Source organism: Acipenser ruthenus, unplaced genomic scaffold (assembly GCF_902713425.1).
Source record: "Acipenser ruthenus unplaced genomic scaffold, fAciRut3.2 maternal haplotype, whole genome shotgun sequence".
Lineage (NCBI taxonomy): Eukaryota > Metazoa > Chordata > Actinopteri > Acipenseriformes > Acipenseridae > Acipenser > Acipenser ruthenus.
In genome coordinates this window covers 93,407-111,614 of record NW_026708843.1, presented here as the reverse complement: position 1 = coordinate 111,614, position 18,208 = coordinate 93,407, and the positions used below count along the sequence as shown (strand labels likewise).

General features: G+C 42.1%; 2 protein-coding genes across 3 annotated transcripts; both read right to left on the bottom strand.

The window, feature by feature from the left end:
• Positions 1-2,733: 2,733 nt before the first annotated feature.
• On the bottom strand, positions 2,734-6,223 carry LOC117410180 (uncharacterized). Its single transcript, XM_034016634.3, has 2 exons — positions 6,104-6,223; positions 2,734-3,329 (listed from the first exon to the last, which is right to left on the bottom strand). The coding sequence occupies exons 1-2, from the start codon at positions 6,193-6,195 to the stop codon at positions 2,753-2,755; spliced, it is 669 nt and encodes a 222-aa protein (XP_033872525.3). The 5' UTR covers positions 6,196-6,223; the 3' UTR covers positions 2,734-2,752.
• Positions 6,224-8,502: 2,279 nt separating this feature from the next.
• LOC131736355 (uncharacterized) lies at positions 8,503-14,840 on the bottom strand. Of its 2 annotated transcripts, XM_059021872.1 has the most exons (7): positions 14,660-14,840; positions 13,968-14,036; positions 13,135-13,422; positions 12,594-12,770; positions 11,847-11,960; positions 11,002-11,070; positions 8,503-9,808 (listed from the first exon to the last, which is right to left on the bottom strand). In XM_059021872.1, the coding sequence occupies exons 2-7, from the start codon at positions 14,032-14,034 to the stop codon at positions 9,684-9,686; spliced, it is 840 nt and encodes a 279-aa protein (XP_058877855.1). In that variant the 5' UTR covers positions 14,035-14,036; positions 14,660-14,840; the 3' UTR covers positions 8,503-9,683. The 2 variants fall into 2 exon arrangements, with proteins under 2 accessions (XP_058877855.1, XP_058877856.1); XM_059021873.1 differs by lacking the exon at positions 11,847-11,960.
• Positions 14,841-18,208: the final 3,368 nt, after the last annotated feature.

Here is an 18,208-nt window from a genome sequence, read left to right as displayed (position 1 = left end):
TTCTCAAAACTGAAGGAGGGCCCCCTGAACTCTGGTTCGCTGTCTGCTGGTTTTCAAACCAACTGAGTTCTTAATTACTGAACCAAACTCTTCATTGAACTGATAATGTGTTTAATTAGACCTTTAATTGATTTCAGGTCTGTGGAGTTCAAGTTACTTATAAAAAAAATACTCTAGCCAACGTGAAATGCGCAGCTGTTTTAAGAGCTGAAAACAGTTTAAAAAGGATCTAATTAATGTATCAGTTCTATGAAGGGTCTAGTTCAGTTATTAAGAGCTCAGCTGGTATTAAAACCAGGACACACACACGTGGGGGGGTACCCCTAGGACTGGGGTTTGGGGAACCCTGCTCCCCAGTCTTGAGAAAGGCAGCGATCCACACCAAACTCAAGCAGCTGTTCTTTCACTCTCTGCAATCCCTGATTTCCCCATTTTTTTTTTGACAGCATTCCCAGAATTCCAGTTCCGCTGGTTTCCAGACTTTTTTTTATCGTCCTTTCTTGGTCTCGGAGGAAGTTTTCCAATCCTGCTTTCCTCGGGTCTGGTGTCAAATAATCATTGCTAAACCTTGCTGAGAGAGACACGCATAAACCCCAGGCTGTTTTGAAATAAATTATAATTTTATTACACCTTTTTATAACGATGACAACAACTCAGGAGCAATGTAGTTCATTTTATAAGGTTCTAGTGATCTGTGTGTGTGGTGATAATATCGACTCATCATCACCCTATAGAATGAACTCCCTCAGCTTCATAGAGTCCAATGAAAGCTGCTGAATAATGTTCCCTTGTTAACATATTGAATTCCACCCCCTCTATATAGAATGAACTCCCTCAGCTTCATAGAGTCCAATGAAAGCTGCTGAATAATGTTCCCTTGTTAACATATTGAATTCCACCCCCTCTATATAGAATGAACTCCCTCAGCTTCATAGAGTCCAATGAAAGCTGCTGAATAATGTTCCCTTGTTAACATATTGAATTCCACCCCCTCTATATAGAATGAACTCCCTCAGCTTCATAGAGTCCAATGAAAGCTGCTGAATAATGTTCCCTTGTTAACATATTGAATTCCACCCCCTCTATATAGAATGAACTCCCTCAGCTTCATAGAGTCCAATGAAAGCTGCTGAATAATGTTCCCTTGTTAACATATTGAATTCCACCCCCTCTATATAGAATGAACTCCCTCAGCTTCATAGAGTCCAATGAAAGCTGCTGAATAATGTTCCCTTGTTAACATATTGAATTCCACACACACCACTTTGTAGTTTCTTTGACTGATACAGACGATGCTAAATAAATAGACGCTCTAAATTATGTTTGTATAACTTATTTAAAAGGACATATCGATCCTAATATTGTAGGCGATGCAATACTTTTGGCAGGAGCGTTTCAACTCTACAGGAAGCTGTACCATTAGCACTGTGTATGTTTTAATGCAGTGTGTATATGTGTGTGTGTGTATATATATATATATATATATATATATATATATATATATATATATATATTTATATTTTTTAGCAGGGTATTTGGTGCACTAAACTTGACCTTTCTGCCCATGCCCCCTTTGCTATGAAAGTTGTTTTGACTGCACACTCCCCCCAAGTCCATACATCTCAAGCGTTTGATTATTATTATTATTTGTTTATTTAGCAGACGTCTTTATCCAAGGCGATTTACAGAAACTATAGGTGTGTGAATTATGCATCAGCTGCAGAGTCACTTACAACTACGTCTCACCCGAAAGACGGAGCACAAGGAGGTTCAGTGACTTGCTCAGGGTCACACACACACAGGGAGTCAGTGGCTGCTGCAGAGTCACTTCCAATAGGAGCTCGTTTGTTTGACGTCTCATCCTGAAGGACGGAGCACAAGGAGGTTCAGTGACTTGCTCAGGGTCACACACACACAGGGAGTCAGTGGCTGCTGCAGAGTCACTTCCAATAGGAGCTCGTTTGTTTGACGTCTCATCCTGAAGGACGGAGCACAAGGAGGTTCAGTGACTTGCTCAGGGTCACACACACACACGGAGTCAGTGGCTGCTGCAGAGTCACTTCCAATAGGAGCTCGTTTGTTTGACGTCTCATCCTGAAGGACGGAGCACAAGGAGGTTCAGTGACTTGCTCAGGGTCACACACACACAGGGAGTCAGTGGCTGCTGCAGAGTCACTTCCAATAGGAGCTCGTTTGTTTGACGTCTCATCCTGAAGGACGGAGCACAAGGAGGTTCAGTGACTTGCTCAGGGTCGCACACACACAGGGAATATTTGAGAAGTAAAAAAATGGTTTAAAAAGTCTTAAATTCGAAGGAATACAGGATTTCTCAAAACCAGACAAGAAACAGACTGCCCCTCCTCTCCACCTCTCCTTTCTCCCCCTCTACTCCCTCTCCTCTCTCCCCCTCTCCCTCTCCTTTCTCCCTCTCTCCTCTGTCCCTCTCCTTTCTCCATCTCTCCTCTGTCCCCCTCTCCTTTCTCCCTCTCCCCCTCTCTCTCTCCTCTGTCCCCCTCTCTCCTCTGTCCCCCTCTCCTTTCTCCCCCTCTCCTCCTCTGTCTCCCTCTCATTTCTTCCCCTCTCCTCTCCTGTCTCCCTCTCCTTTCTCCCTCTCTCCTCTGTCTCCCTCTCCTTTCTCCCTCTCCTTTCTCCCCCTCTACTCCCTCTCCTCTCTCCCCCTCTCTCTCCTCTGTCCCCCTCTCCCCTCTCTCTCCTCTGTCCCCCTCTCCTTTCTCCCTCCCTCCCTCTCTCTCTACAGTACCCAGGGTTTTTCCCTCTCTCTCTGGGCTTTGTAATTCTTCATGGAGCGCTTCGGAGGCACCAGAGTGTTGCTCAAACCCGGTTTCCTCTTCCCGGTTCGGGGCTGGCCCGGTTCAGAGCGGTCCCGGTGGTCCGCTGGCTCCGCAGGAGGAGACTGGGTCGACCCGGCGGGGCTCGGCACCGGCAGCACGGGGGTCTGCAGGTCGCTGTCGTGAGCGAACTTGCATTTGTGTCCGAAGCGACATCGCCCCTGCTTGCGATAGAGGAGACACACCCGCTTCCCTCCGATCAGGGCTGGGTTGGGCTGCAGCGTCAGAGGCACGTGTCTCTGCAAGACGCTCAGCTGCTCGTTCCTCTCCTCCCTGAAGGGGTTGCTGAAGACGCTGGAGCCCGGATCGCTTGCTCCCAGTCTGGGAGCCGGGAGTTTGTTCTGGGTGATCAGGCGTTCCGGAGCGGGATGGGGAACGTGAACGGGTTCCGGGTCGGAGCCGTCTTCTTCGTCGCTGCTGCTGCTGTCGCCGGATTCCACCAGGAAGTTTTTCCCAGATTTTCCGGAGTCGTTGTTTGGTCTGGGGATTCAAACGGGAGAGGAGAGGGAGAGGAGAGGAGAGAGGAGGGGAGGAGAGGAGAGGAGAGAGGAGGGGAGGAGAGGAGAGGAGAGGAGAGGAGAGAGGAGAGGAGAGGAGAGAGGAGAGGGAGAGGGGGGGAGGAGAGAGGAGAGAGAGGAGAGGAGAGGAGAGAGGAGAGGAGAGGAGAGGAGAGGAGAGAGGAGAGGGAGAGGGGGGGAGGAGAGGAGAGAGAGGAGAGGAGAGAGGAGAGGAGAGGAGAGGAGAGAGAGGAGAGGAGAGGGGAGAGGAGAGGAGAGGAGAGGAGAGGAGAGAGAGGAGAGGAGAGGAGAGGGGAGAGGAGAGGAGAGGAGAGGAGAGGGGAGGAGAGAGGAGAGGAGAGAGAGGAGAGGAGAGGAGAGAGAGGAGAGGAGAGGGGAGAGGAGAGGAGAGGGGAGAGGAGAGGAGAGGAGAGAGGAGAGGAGAGGAGAGAGGAGAGAGAGGAGAGAGGAGAGGAGAGAGAGGAGAGGAGAGAGAGGAGAGAGGAGAGGAGAGGAGAGGGAGAGGGGGGATGAGGGGATAGGAGGGGGAGGGGATAGGAGGGGGAGGGGATAGGAGGGGGAGGGGGGAGAGGAGAGGGAGAGGAGAGGGAGAGGGGGAGAGGAGAGGGAGGGGGAGAGGGGATGAGGGGATGGGAGGGAGAGGGGGGAGAGGAGGGAGAGGGGAGGAGGGGATGGGAGGGAGAGGGGAGGAGGGGATGAGGGGAGGAGGGGATGAGGGGAGGAGAGGGAGAGGGGAGGAGGGGATGAGGGGAGGAGGGGATGAGGGGAGGAGGGGATGGGAGGGAGAGGGGGGAGAGGAGAGAGGAGAGGAGAGGGAGAGGGAGGGGAGAGGGAGAGGGAGAGGGGGGAGAGAGGGAGAGGGGAGGGGAGGGGAGAAGGAGAGGAGAGAGGAGAGGAGAGGGAGAGAGGGGAGGGGAGGGGAGAGGGAGAAGGGGAAGAGGCAGAGGGAGAAGGGGGAGAGGAGAGGGGAGGGGAGAGGGGGGAGAGGGAAGAGGCAGAGGGGGAGGGGGGAGAGGGAGGGGAGGGGGAGAGGAGAGAGGAGAGGAGAGGGAGAGAGGGGAGGGGAGGGGAGAGGGAGAAGGGGAAGAGGCAGAGGGAGAAGGGGGAGAGGAGAGGGGAGGGGAGAGGGGGGAGAGGGAAGAGGCAGAGGGGGAGGGGGGAGAGGGAGGGGAGGGGAGGGGGAGAGGGGGAGAGGAGAGGGGAGGGGAGAGGGAGAGGAAATGGGGAGAGGAGAGGGGAGGGGGGAGAGGGAAGAGGCAGAGGGGGGAGGGGGGGAGAGAGGGGGAGAGGGGGAGAAATTTGGATTAAAATGGATTAATTTAGCAGGCTTATTCAAACTATAAATTTGAATGGCCAGTCTTACAGGAATTAATTGACGCGATTAATTGTATAACTGTTCTTTTTTTTTTTTTTTAATTATATTTATTGAGTTTTCAAAAAAAAAAGGTAAAACGGTAAGAATTAAGAGGTGGAACCTCCCATTCTTTTAAATGGGGGGAGAGGAGGTTGCACAAACATTGATATAAATATTATAAAACTTTATAAACGTAAACATTGATTCTATGGAAGTATTGTACCCATAAGGTTGTTTTTTTCTTCCCCTCTGTTTGCCGAATTGTTATTTTACGACTTAAAAGACATTTAAAATAATGTAAGAACCCATTTTATTTTGTGGTTCAGCCCGTTACCTCGACACAACAAACTCTGTCTGCAGTCTTCCTTAGACAGGTAAGTTGTGATAAACGTTTTGTCTGTAATAAAATAAATAAATAAATAAATAAAATACAATTTGTCTTATAAATGATAAAATATCGTTATATATAACTTGAGAATTGTTCGTTTGGTTTTGTTTTCTATATTTGTTGTAAAATTATTTTTGTGGTCAGCGAAAGACCGAAAATATCTCTTCCCCCGGTATTTTATATCTGAGGCTGTATTTTATTTTATTTTATTTTAATATATTTATTTATTACTGTATAATTTATTAGTAGTCGTAGTAGAAGTTATTTAATGAAAACGTTTTATTTCAGAATGTAAATATGTTCTTGGATAAAACCGTAAAAAACTATTTCTGAGGTAAAAAAAAAAAAAAAAAAAGTTCAATATTTTATACTTTTGCGGTTTAAAACCACTGTAAAAATCACCACGGACAACAAACCGTGTTTTTTATTTATTTTTTTACATTTAAACGCGTTTGTTTGCGGGGCTAGTGTTTGAAAAAGTGACTCAAAATTTTTTAAATGTGTTTGATAATTATTAAGACCAACCGTCATCCGAACTCTCACACCTGTGACGTGTCTGGGGTTCTCTGCGCGAGCGTGGAAATATACCGTGCATCTACAGCACGAGTTATTATTATTATTATTATTATTATTATTATTATTATTGCAATTACAACTGTTCATCGTTTGCAAATTTGTGTCAGACGAAAAAAAGCTCCCGATCTGGGATTCGGTGCGTTCCGGAACAAATTAATATTATTATATAGGCGTTTAGAGTTAGTATTGAAAAGCCTACCTCGTTGAAAACTCTAATAAGGAAAATATATCGAGAATTTTTTTTGTTTTTTGTCGCATTTGCCTTTTGTTTTGGTCGCACGTCCGTGTTGTATAAGGAAGCTTTTCGCTATAGGCTTATTATTGAATTCCCTGAACGCCACTCACGCTGAATTGGTCCCGTGTCTCTGCGCACAGGGGACTCGGTGTGTCCTTTTTTTCACACCCGGGCTGGTCGTACCGTTTCGGTGGAGGTGCTGCATCCGCGTCTCCTTCACTTTCCGACTCCGACGATACGCCGTACCCGACCAGTGAGCTCCCCAGCGCCGCCATGTTTCACCGGCCTGCCCTTTGGACGGATCCATCTCTTAAAACAAGGGGGGGGGGGGGTAGTGATATGCCTCAGCAAATTACTGACATACCGCGTCGTTAAAGTGATCCTCTGTTACAGATATTGTATTCAATGTGTTTGTTTAATGTTGATGGGAATATGGAAATAAAACTTCTTTAAAAAGGCCGGTTGATTGTTATTTATTTTGTAACACCCCTTCGTTTTACAGAAATGGGGGTGTCCGAGTCGGAGATCATTCTGCGCAGATCCTGCGCGGAATCTGACCGATTTGAACGCACCCATTGGCTAAATCGGTCAGATCTCTGCGCAGAATGATCTCCCGTGAACGCACCCACTATTGAGACAGAAGAGGATTTGATTAATCATTTGTGGACAGCTTAGAGCAGGGGTGTCAAACTCAGTTCCTGGAGGGCCGCAGTGCCTTCTGGCTTTCATTCCACCCAAGCTCTCAATTACTTAATTGGTCTAATTAGGGCAGCAGTGTGGAGTAGTGGTCAGGGCTCTGGACTCTTGACAGGAGGGTCGTGGGTTCAATCCCAGGTGGGGGGCACTGCTGCTGTACCCTTGAGCAAGGTACTTTACCTAGATTGCTCCAGTAAAAACCCAGCTGTATAAATGGGGAATTGTATGTAAAAATAATGTGATATCTTGTAATAATTGCAAGTCGCCCTGGATAAGGGTGTCTGCTAAGAAATATAATAATAATAATAATTATTTGATTAATTAGACAGCTTTAACACTTCTCTCCAGGCCTCAGAATGTTTCATAGGCCGTGTACCTTGAATCAAGAGTATATTTTAAATCATCAACTGTAAAAGACCTTAAAAAAATATGAAATATGTCCAATTAAACAAATAATTAGATCAATTAAGTTAATTGAGAGCTTAAGTTGGAATGAAAACCAGAAGACCCTGCGGCCCTCAAGGACTGGAGTTTGACACCCCTGGCTGCTAAATACAGAACCCATAAGGATCCTCTGCCCTCCCAATTCCATATTCTCCCACAAGAGGTCAGTATAACCTAAGCTATGTTCCTTTTACTGGCGTTCGGTTGCGATTATATTGAAGGTTTAGAGCCAACTCTGGTTTTAACACCTAAGATTAACCTACATTTTGGACGATTTTTTTGGGTTTTTTTTTACCATTTGCCCATGTTGAAATAAATAGTCTCTTCAGTTGTTTCTGTCAAGTGTAAGCAGTTTATCTTATATATATAAGAACATAAGAAAGTTTCCAAACGAGAGGAGGCCCCATTCAGCCCATCTTGCTCATTTGGTTGTTAGTAGCTTATTGATCCCAGAATCTCATCAAGCAGCTTCTTGAAGGATCCCAGGGTGTCAGCTTCAACAACATTACTGGGGAGTTGGTTCCAGACCCTCACGATTCTCTGTGTAAAAAAAGTGCCTCCTATTTTCTGTTCTGAATGCCCCTTTATCTAATCTCCATTTGTGACCCCTGGTCCTTGTTTCTGTGCAATAGTATTAGAACACCCCACTGCTTCTTTATTGATTTGTTGTGCATATGAAATCAAGCCACTGGAACTGGGAATCTGGGAATGCTGTCGAAATAGGCAAATTAGCGATTGTCTAATTTAATTGATGACTTTAATAGGCCACACTTACAATCAATTAAAAACATTCAGAGAAAAGGAACACGGAGCCACACGCGGTCGAGACTTTTTAGAAGTTGTTTAAGACGCCTGATTAAAGCACAAAGCGGTCTGACATTTTCACACACAGGAGCGTCTGTTGTTTCTATATCACTGATTACTGAGCGGAGATTGAAATTCTCACACCCGGAGGTGTTTTCATGCAGGCGGGTATATAAAGGATATCGATGACACATCTGGATGGGTTCTGATACATTTGCACACTATGACAGAATATATACTGTTTATTAGGGCAGGGATCATTATGCAGTGAATATAGAAACACAGTAAGGATTTAAGTGTTGGTTGTGTTTTATCGTTAACTGGACAGCATCTCCTTGTGACTAATGAAAAAACGTTTACACTCTTCTGTCTCGTATTGCGTGCCAAGACGGATGGAAAACCATTGAAAAGTAACAGTGCTGCAAACCCTACTGTAGGTATGACAAAAGGACACTTCTCTTGTGACGTTAAATGGAGAGATGAAAAATAATTTATTTTATAAATACACATTTCAGCTTGTTTTATAAATACATCAATAAAATATATCTGAGATTTACAATCAATTTTCACATTTCATGATTACATTGCTGGCAGTACGTTAAAGTGTTCGTTGCAGTTTAACCAGGATTTTAAAATACATTTTCTTTAGAGTACAAGCAGTATTATTATTACTGGTCTTGAGGTTTCATTTGGTTCTTAGCTTTATATTTAGAAGATGGTCAAGCTGCTAATTTGCTCTCCTACCTGCTGCTGTATGTTATTATACACTGTACCATGACAAGGGAATGATTTTGTACCAGGAAACAGCAGCAAGTGTATTGAAGTAGAAAATGGATTTTAAAGCCCTTGTTGCCACTGAATATTGCAGTTTGTACTGTGGCCAGGCAGGAGGTAAAGTGGTCAATGTAAAATTGGCAATGTAAAAGTGCTTGGCTTAATTCCCTGATAAATACCTGCAAGTAACATTTCATTCCTATATAAAAAAACAAAGTAGTTTAGCCAAACACCTAGTAGCTACATTTCTTCAGCAAGTTATTTGTTATCAAATAGTTATTTGTTAATAGTTATGGCAGAAACTGTTTGATTTTAGTTTTGCAACAAATAAATACCAATTGCATTTTTTTTTTTTTTTTTGGACTACGTAGGTATCTTTATATAAATTAAGTGAAACAACACTCTATTCAGCTTAATGTTGGCCAATAGTGAAAAGATTTATGTTGGTTATAATGCTGCAATAGGGTTTGGCATTTTCAAGAACAAACAGCCAACGTTGACAACAGCGATAGATATTGAATGCACGTTTTGGTTTTGCATCTCTAAGTTGCCTTGGATAAAGGCGTCTGCTAAATAAACAAATAATACATGTTGGAAGATGTTGTGTTGCCTGTAAACAGACTTAATACAAGGTTTGACAAAAAGTAAAAACACCTACCATAAAACATGGTCAATAAAAACGAGCTGGATGATGCTTTTTAAAAATTGTTCTTAAGAGATGTGTAACTTCCCTTGTGTGTAGTTAGCATCATAAATATAATACAAGACAATTAATACAAGTTCATAAAAGCTAAATCGGTCCGCTAAAGTCTAAAATAGTACAGTTTATTGCTACGTGTTTCAGGAATGACCAGATATTGAGGTTTTTAGTGTAAAATTGCAAAACCCTGAGCTCTAAATTGAGTGTTTTTGTTTTAGCAGCATGGGTTTTACAGCTGGCTCAGTAGACGAGAACACTAACCAACAAAACTCACTTCCTTAGCAAGTGACTTAAACCCACTGTCTGTCTGCGCCACCCAGTCCCCCCAGTAGCTTGACACATCCTTCAATTTCTTCCATCCACTTGGTGATTTCCTTCCTGTATCAGCACGGTGCATTCTGGGAGCTGGCTGGGTGGATCTCTTTGGACCACCCCTGCATTTACTGACAAAGGGTCTGGCGATTCAGATCCTGGGAAGGAAAAACAAGGCCTGCTTATGAAATCATAGACGTGAAAGACTCCTGAAGACAGAGTAATGATTGCAAACTTCATAAAAAGATAAGGGAACAGGAAAGAAATATACTGTAGATCTATTAAGGCTTTGTGTTGTCAACCGTTTCTTATAAAACTAACACAATTATTGTATTGTTAATCAAAAAACTGATGCCATTTCCAGTAGTACTAGCCTGTGTTACTGAATGGAGTCATTAATTCCCTTGGGGCCGTTTTTAAACGTAATCTCGATCACAAAATCCTGATCACAAATTTTGAAAAACCGGCCGCCCCTGGAGTACAACGATAATAATGCCCCTGGAGTAAAATATTAATAATAATTATTATAATATTTATTTATTTATTAGCAGACGCCCTTATCCAGGGTGACTTACAATTGTTACAAGATATCGCTTTTATATAAACAGAAGTGAACATGACGTTTAAACCTGATTTTGCCTGATATTCTAGTGATCGATTAAGAGGAACAGCAAGCCTTTGAAACACCGGCATACCACAGACAGATCACCTGAATATTTGCTACAGCGCCTTCCTCTCAGTGCTGAAGCCATTCATTTTGAATTCAGCCCTCCCCCCCCCCCCCCCTTGTTAATTCACTTGGGGTTTAAATGACCCAAATTGAATCCATGCTCCGTTGTAACTGATGATGCCGATCACATTATTATTATTATTTATTTATTTATTTCTTAGCAGACGCCCTTATCTGGGGGCGACTTACAATTGTTACAAGATATCACATTATTTTTAAATACAATTCCCCATTTATACAGTTGGGTTTTTTACTGGAGCAATCTAGGTAAAGTACCTTGCTCAAGGGTACAGCAGCAGTGTCCCCCACCTGGGATTGAACCCACAACCCTCCGGTCAAGATTCCAGAGCCCTAACCACTACTCCACACTGCTGCCCAAATAAAAAAAAAAGCCGTACAAAATTGTAAAGCTGTGGCAGTAGAAACAAAACAAGTAGTCTGTGTAATCAGCACCAGTGAACTATCGTCACATGTGTGACTAAGAGCAATATGAATAGTGGGGAAATGAAGCCCAGGGGACAGGGGTGCAGGCTGTTATTGTTGTCATTTATATTCCATCAACCATGAAATGGTAGATTTTAAAAGAATAAAAAACTGAAATAGGTGCTTTCGTGTACTGACCTGTCAAAGCTTGCAAGGGAATTCCTTGTCCAGCCTCTGCATCTTCCATGTTTCTGGACCGCTCAAAACCTTTAAGACAAGAGAATGTCTGTGAGGAACAAGCACACAGCCGCTCTGAAGGATCGCAAGCAGGGGCATTTCTGCGTTAGAGCTTTTATAAAAGAAGAACTTCTCTTAACAAAAGCCCACACTAAGCCTGATCTGTTTGGTTACCAAAATACAACCTTGTTTTAAAAGTACAAAGAAATCATGCAAAAGCTGGTAACTAGAAACCAGGTCCTTCAGAATGTGCTGAAGAATGTATGTACCAAGTTTCATTACAATTCAGTGTGCGTTCCTGCAATGAACTTGTGAAGGGGGGAAATATTGTAATAGCATGACTATAGCCAGTTGAAAATCTACTGGCAGTAAAAAGTTAAACATCAGGGCTGAAGAACAAGAAACATTTACAGTTTATTTGTTTTTAAGTTTAGGGAAAGGTAATTGGGTCCTCCTAGTCTGTGGCTGTTTGGTATTGTTGGTATGGTTTTACAGGGCTGGTAATCAGACTCCTATTGCACAGCAGTGTCACCCAGTCCAGGTTTTACTACCAGCTTGATCAGCCCCCAGTGTGTCTAGGTAACAAGCTCAGGTGTGTCTTATTATTAAACTCCTAGTGAAACCAGGAATGGATCACACTGCTGTGCAGCGGGAGTCTGATTCCCATCTCTGTAGTATGGCCCCTTCAATAAACAGCCTGTCACCTACCAAGCCAAATGCCATTGCATGTCACAGCAAAGAACAAAGAGTAGATTAACACTTTCAGTTGTGAAAAAGAAAAGGGAGACAATGAAGCAAGTACCTACATTTACTGAAAGCACGCATCACTTTCTTGTGATACACTGCCACGACTACCATGACTGCCACGACTACCACGATCACAGGAATGAAATAGGGGTTCTTGGTTATGAAGTTATCCTCTAAGGAGAAAAAATAAATGAATATATATATATATATATATATATATATATATATATATATTTTTTTTTTTTTTTTTTTTTTAATTAAAGTTTTTTTATCTCCACTTCACTGCTGTTAACTAACTATACTGTCAGGGGCTGAAAGACTCCGGGGAGCCTATGTCTTTTTAAGAACGCAGCAGCGCCGTGTTTGAGGCTACTTCACCGCCATAGCCATACTGACTGGCACCGAGCAAAAGCTTGCTGCGTTTACATCGAGGAGGAGAGCGTCCGCACCACAGGATAACGACTACAGAACCCCTTCAACTGCAAGACTGTGCCTGTGAAGGCTCTGACTAGCCAGGACCGTCAGGAAGACCCGGAGTCCCTGGGAGGCCAGGACTTCGGGAGCAACAGCAGCAGGTTAGTTTAGGGTTTGATCCCAAACTAACTATAAAGAGGGTTTCGTAGTGCAGTAGGTTCCTGAAGCGGGATGTCTCTTTTAGGAAGGCTAGCACTCGCCTTGTATGGCAAACTTATTTTTAGCGGTCTTCTTTTCTTCATTAAATCTGACACTAGGCTACCACAGAATACAGATCTCAAATGTGCAGTTTTGAAAGAACCACGTAGTAGTGAAAGAAACAAAAAACAAACCTTTATTTAGGTCAATGCTGGTGAAGGTAGCATTATCCTCTGCTATTTCCTGCAGTAGCTCCAGTGCTGTTCCATTGACTGAGGTGGTTTGAGTCCCATTGCTGTCGTTCTCCACATAATACAATATTGTGACGGTACCATAGCCCGATCTGATCGGAACACAGGGCACTGACACATCTGTGGAGAAATAAAACAGCAAAAAGGTTATCAAATACTGAACATGAGGCATATTGTAAAAATGTTTACTTCAGTCTTTCCTTCAGAGCTCTAGTAAAGAAAGATAACTTATTTTAGTATGTTAGTATTTTTCAGCACTATTGAGTGTTTTAATAATGGTGGAGAGTTGGGAGAGGTAACCCCACTCCAACAGTAAATTAGAAAAAAAACTGAAAGACACAACTTGTTTTTTTTTCTTTTTTAAGACAAATGTTTTGACTGGGTCCCTTAGAAACATTGGTACAAGAGGGAAATAAAATAAATGAATGATAGGGTTGAATCACAGATAGTGTCTAGATAAAGACTTTATCAAACAAATACTCACCGCAAACACCTAAGTGATGGTTCTTTTTTGTTCGTCTCTTTGGTATTTCTGCTTCATAGTCTCCGCTATCATTTTTCTGTGGATGAATAATCGTAAGGGAGCCAGTTTTGCTGTCAAGCTCATATTTTGCTGGATAGTATTCTTTAGAACTCCCATTTTGAAGTAGCATGGCAATGATGGTGCCATTATAACACCAGATTAAATCTTCACCTAGCTGTAGGTTATCAATAGTTAAAGTGGCATTGCCCCCCACCAGCCTATTCACCTGCTGGTCAGCTGGGTTTGATCCTGAAACAAGAAATGGTGGGGGGAAAAAAGCTGTATTCAATTCAAGGGGCTTTTGTGAACATCAAAGTAACGAATTACCTTTACCCCTGCTGTTTGTATCACAATGTTATATTTTTAATCATACAGCCGACTTTTGAAAATTGTTAAGCTATAAAATCAACTGGTCAGTACATTTCTCAGCATTCACTCGGAAGCATTCGTCCGGAGAAAGAGAATTTCTCTTCTGAGTATCGCGTTGCATCCAGATAACGCTCCCTCCTCCGACAACAATTGCTGCAGGAGGGAGAGTGAACTTGATACACTGCGATTTATCGGGGAAGCACCTAAACTCTGGAACTACGTCCCAAATGGTATATACACAGCTTCTGTTCAACTGCTTAGCCCTGTACCTCAGTTTCATTAATTTGTTTTAGTGTAGTTTTGTATTCAGTATGTACAGCGCTCCGAGGTGTACAACGCATAGTAAGCTGGTAATGTGAAATCTGTCATTTAAATATCTTTTGAAGTTCATTTTAAAAATACAGAGTGGCTATTGTTTCACTTACCTGCACAAGCTTGTAGACAGTAACACAGCCCCCCAATTACAAGACTAAGTGTTCTCAGCAGCACCATTTCTGTAACAGAACACCCATGGTGAGATCCACATTAGCCATTTATTTTATACACCCGCTTTCAACACACTCAGATATACAAATCAATGCAGAATTAATCACAATGACCCATTATTTACATATATATATATATATATATATATATATATATATATATATATATACACACACACACACACATATACACAGTATGTGTATGTATATACACACACACACACACATATTTTTATATATATATATATATATATATATATATACACACACACGTATTTATATATATGTATACACACACAGTATATTTACACACACAAATGAATACACTATTTCAGTTGATAATGACATGTTAACTTCAGAATGTTTTTCTTTCTTGCTTTCTCTTTTCCATGTTTTTATTTATTTATTTATTTATTTATTTGGCGCGTGGTGATGTGGCATTCGCTTGATAATTAAATAAATATGAAAAAATCTTAAACATGTATTTCTTGTATAATATATTAATTTCGTATATGGTACATTTACTCCCAAACTACTCCGAATTCACTAAATGTTCTCGAAGCTTCTTTTCCTCTGCTATGCACTGCAACGCCGCGCGTGGAAACCACCTGAGGCTACACTTGCTTACTTACTCCCAAAAAAACAGTAGTTTCCTTCTTATGATTTTCCGCCTTTTCTCCTACGGTTCCCGGAGTAATCAGTACTGCCTGAAAAAAAAGCCGAAACACACGTTATAAAGTTAAACGTGTTGGATGAGGTGAGCGCTACAAAACATGGCTGTACAATACGGCTCTCAGCGGCATATAAACGTCACCTGGATTTGCCACACCCCGTTTTTTGGCAAGCCCCTTTCATTCTCTGCAGAATGATCGCCGTGAACGCACTCTTAATGCTACACAAACATTCTGTTTTGGATGTGAACAAATATGTTTGTTTTTTCTATATGAACAAATATATATATATATATATATAATATACTGATACAGTCAAATACAGTCGGATTTCTTTTTCTTCTGTATAGCATGCATGAAGCATTTCTCTGTATTTAAAGTATTATGGATTTTCTTGTTGTTACTGCATCTTGTAAAGCGCTTTGTGACGGTGGTCCACTATGAAAGGCGCTATATAAAATAAAGATTGGTTGATTAATTAATTGATTGATTGATTGAAACCCGCTTACATCACCGGTTTTTTGCTCAGGTCCTATAAAGTGATATTAAAAGGTTTGGGCTTTTTCCCCCCCTTTTAATCTTCACCTTTACTACGAACCCGTTTCCATTTTTGGAACTTAAATCCAATACAAAAAAAAATATTTACATGTCTTTAGCCCCGATATTTTAAATATTGAAACACTACAGGCAAACTAACACATGCAATTTAAGAAGCTATTTTTATTTGATGGTACGCGGAATAGCTGTTCTCCATCTCCAATCCATTCAAACAGAACTTTATGTTTGCTAATGCCGTTACTTAAGCTCAGGGCAGCTTGTAGGTAGACTTTACAGAGCAGGATACGGCCATGTCCAGCCTTAACTAGGTCAGCTGAACGGAAGCCGCAAAACTGTATCGTCTGCACGCAGTTTACCTGGACCCTTTGTTGTATCACAACTTTATTCATTCGCTAAGATGCTGTCTCGCTGGGCTATAGCGTTTTTCTTCCACATCGGCCTCTGCGGTAAGCTCAAAGATTAATATCTCTTATTGATTTGAATGAATTAATGGACTGATTTTAACTGAACGTTAATGAGCAGCGGAGACTTCTGCACAGACCTGTCAAGTTTTCTCAAAAGTATGGCACGGTTTCCACAATAAATTAATTTGCACAGCAGTTTTCCGGTCCACTCCCACCATGCTATGCATTTATCATAGTTTTCCCTGGTTTGCAATTTTTAAAATGTGCTTCGGAATACCTTTGAGTACTTTACCATGCTTTTAATGTGTTTTATTACACTTTGCTTTGCTTTTACTATAGGAAACTTTTATAAGGGTAAGTTTACCCTGTTTTTTAATATGCTTTACCAGACCTCTCTGTGCTTTACAATGCTTCCCTATGCTTTATCAGACCTCTCTGTGCTTTACAATGCTTCCCTGTGCTTTATCAGACCTCTCTGTGCTTTACAATGCTTCCCTATGCTTTACCAGACCTCTCTGTGCTTTACAATGCTTCCCTATGCTTTACCAGACCCCTCTGTGCTTTACAATGCTTCCCTATGCTTTACCAGACCTCTCTGTGCTTTACAATGCTTCCCTATGCTTTACCAGACCTCTCTGTGCTTTACAATGCTTCCCTATGCTTTACCAGACCTCTCTGTGCTTTACAATGCTTCCCTATGCTTTACCAGACCTCTCTGTGCTTTACAATGCTTCCCTATGCTTTACCAGACCTCTCTGTGCTTTACAATGCTTCCCTATGCTTTACCAGACCTCTCTGTGCTTTACAATGCTTCCCTATGCTTTACCACACCTCTCTGTGCTTTACAATGCTTCCCTATGCTTTACCAGACCTCTCTGTGCTTTACAATGCTTCCCTATGCTTTACCAGACCTCTCTGTGCTTTACAATGCTTCCCTATGCTTTACCACACCTCTCTGTGCTTTAGCAAATTATCAAATGTTTCCTCTAAATGTACAGTCACTACTGTAAAAAGCCGTCTGTTACAGTGTCTGCGTGTTTTTCAAAAGGAACAACACAAGAACTGGGCTCAAATATCCTGTATATTTAAATAAATTAAAAAAATATATTTTGGTAACTAAACGAGTTTAGTGTAAAGGGTACAAAGCTATCAACATCTGAAGGTCGGTTTTGAATATTGCCACTATCAATGGTCTAAACCAGGAACAACTTACCCATTTGCAGGATTAAAAAACGATTACATTATTTATTTATTTATTTATTTATTTATTTATTGCCTCTATTGAAGATATTGGCGATGTCAGCGGTTGGCTAATGTTACGAGATTTTATTATTCTCCGAGATAAACTGCAGTGTTGCAGTTCAAATTTAAATTATATCATGTTGAAAATCTAAATGTAACAACAATAATAATAATAATAATAATAATAATAATAAATAGTTCTATCTAAAAGTTATAACAAAGTGTAATGAAGCTTTGTAAAGGCTCGGTCACCATTGTAAAGGCCAGAGCGGAAAAGCACATTTAAAAACCACCATATTTTAATACCAATCAGTAAAATATGATACCTTCATAGTGTATGACAAATGCATAGACCAGGGTACACGTTTATAAGGGTAACACAAACGGCCAAAATCTTCACTCAGGATAGTTAAATCATTAATGACTTTTCATGCAGAATAAGGTTATTTTGTGTAACGGGGGCTGGTCGCGAAACGCGGCGACCCTGCGCAATGCAAGCAAGCAAGCAAGCGTCAAAAGAGCCGCGCTCGTCTGCGTTCGTGGTTTTAGCTTTTAAAGCATCGCACAACACTGCCCGTCACCTGTGCACACATCTAGAGAAGCACTTATCTGATGGGTCGTGGTGCTGTTGTTATTCGGGGGATCGCCCGGCTGTACGTCTGTATCTCTTGCATATTGATGGATTACCGTTTATGAAATTGCGATTGAACATTTCATTGCTCGTTTGTATTCTGTAGCTGCCTCTTCTTTACATACTGCTGATGTACATCACGGTGGTCAGCCTTTCTATCATGCGGATTTCAATTCAAATCCGTTTGAAATGTATGCCCTACATGGCAGCCCATATGTGTGTTTTATTTTTTGTTGAGGATGTGGGTTTATAAGCAGATAAATTAGCGAGTGGTCTGTACATCCGCCTGTCTGTCACATTTGTGCATATATCTGGACAGCTGTGGCGATGATGGGGGATGGATGTCAGTGACAGGCTATCAATCTCTCTCTCTCTCTCTCTCTCTCTCTCTCTCTCTCTCTCTCTCTCTCTCTCCTCTCTTCTACAGGCCTCGAAACTTTCCCGACACAGTCTGGAGTCCAGAAGGTGAAAGGGGTCGAGGGGGAGCGGTTCACATTCCCTGTAGGAGTCCTGAACCTGCAGCCAGAGTCAGATATAGTCTGGAAACACGGTTCTGAGAACGCAGAGTGGTCATTTGTAAGAATTCAGGGTGGGAAGATCGAGGCTGTGTACCAGGACAGATTTCAAAACCGTCTGCAGCTGGACGATAGCGGCTCTCTGCAGATTAATAACTTA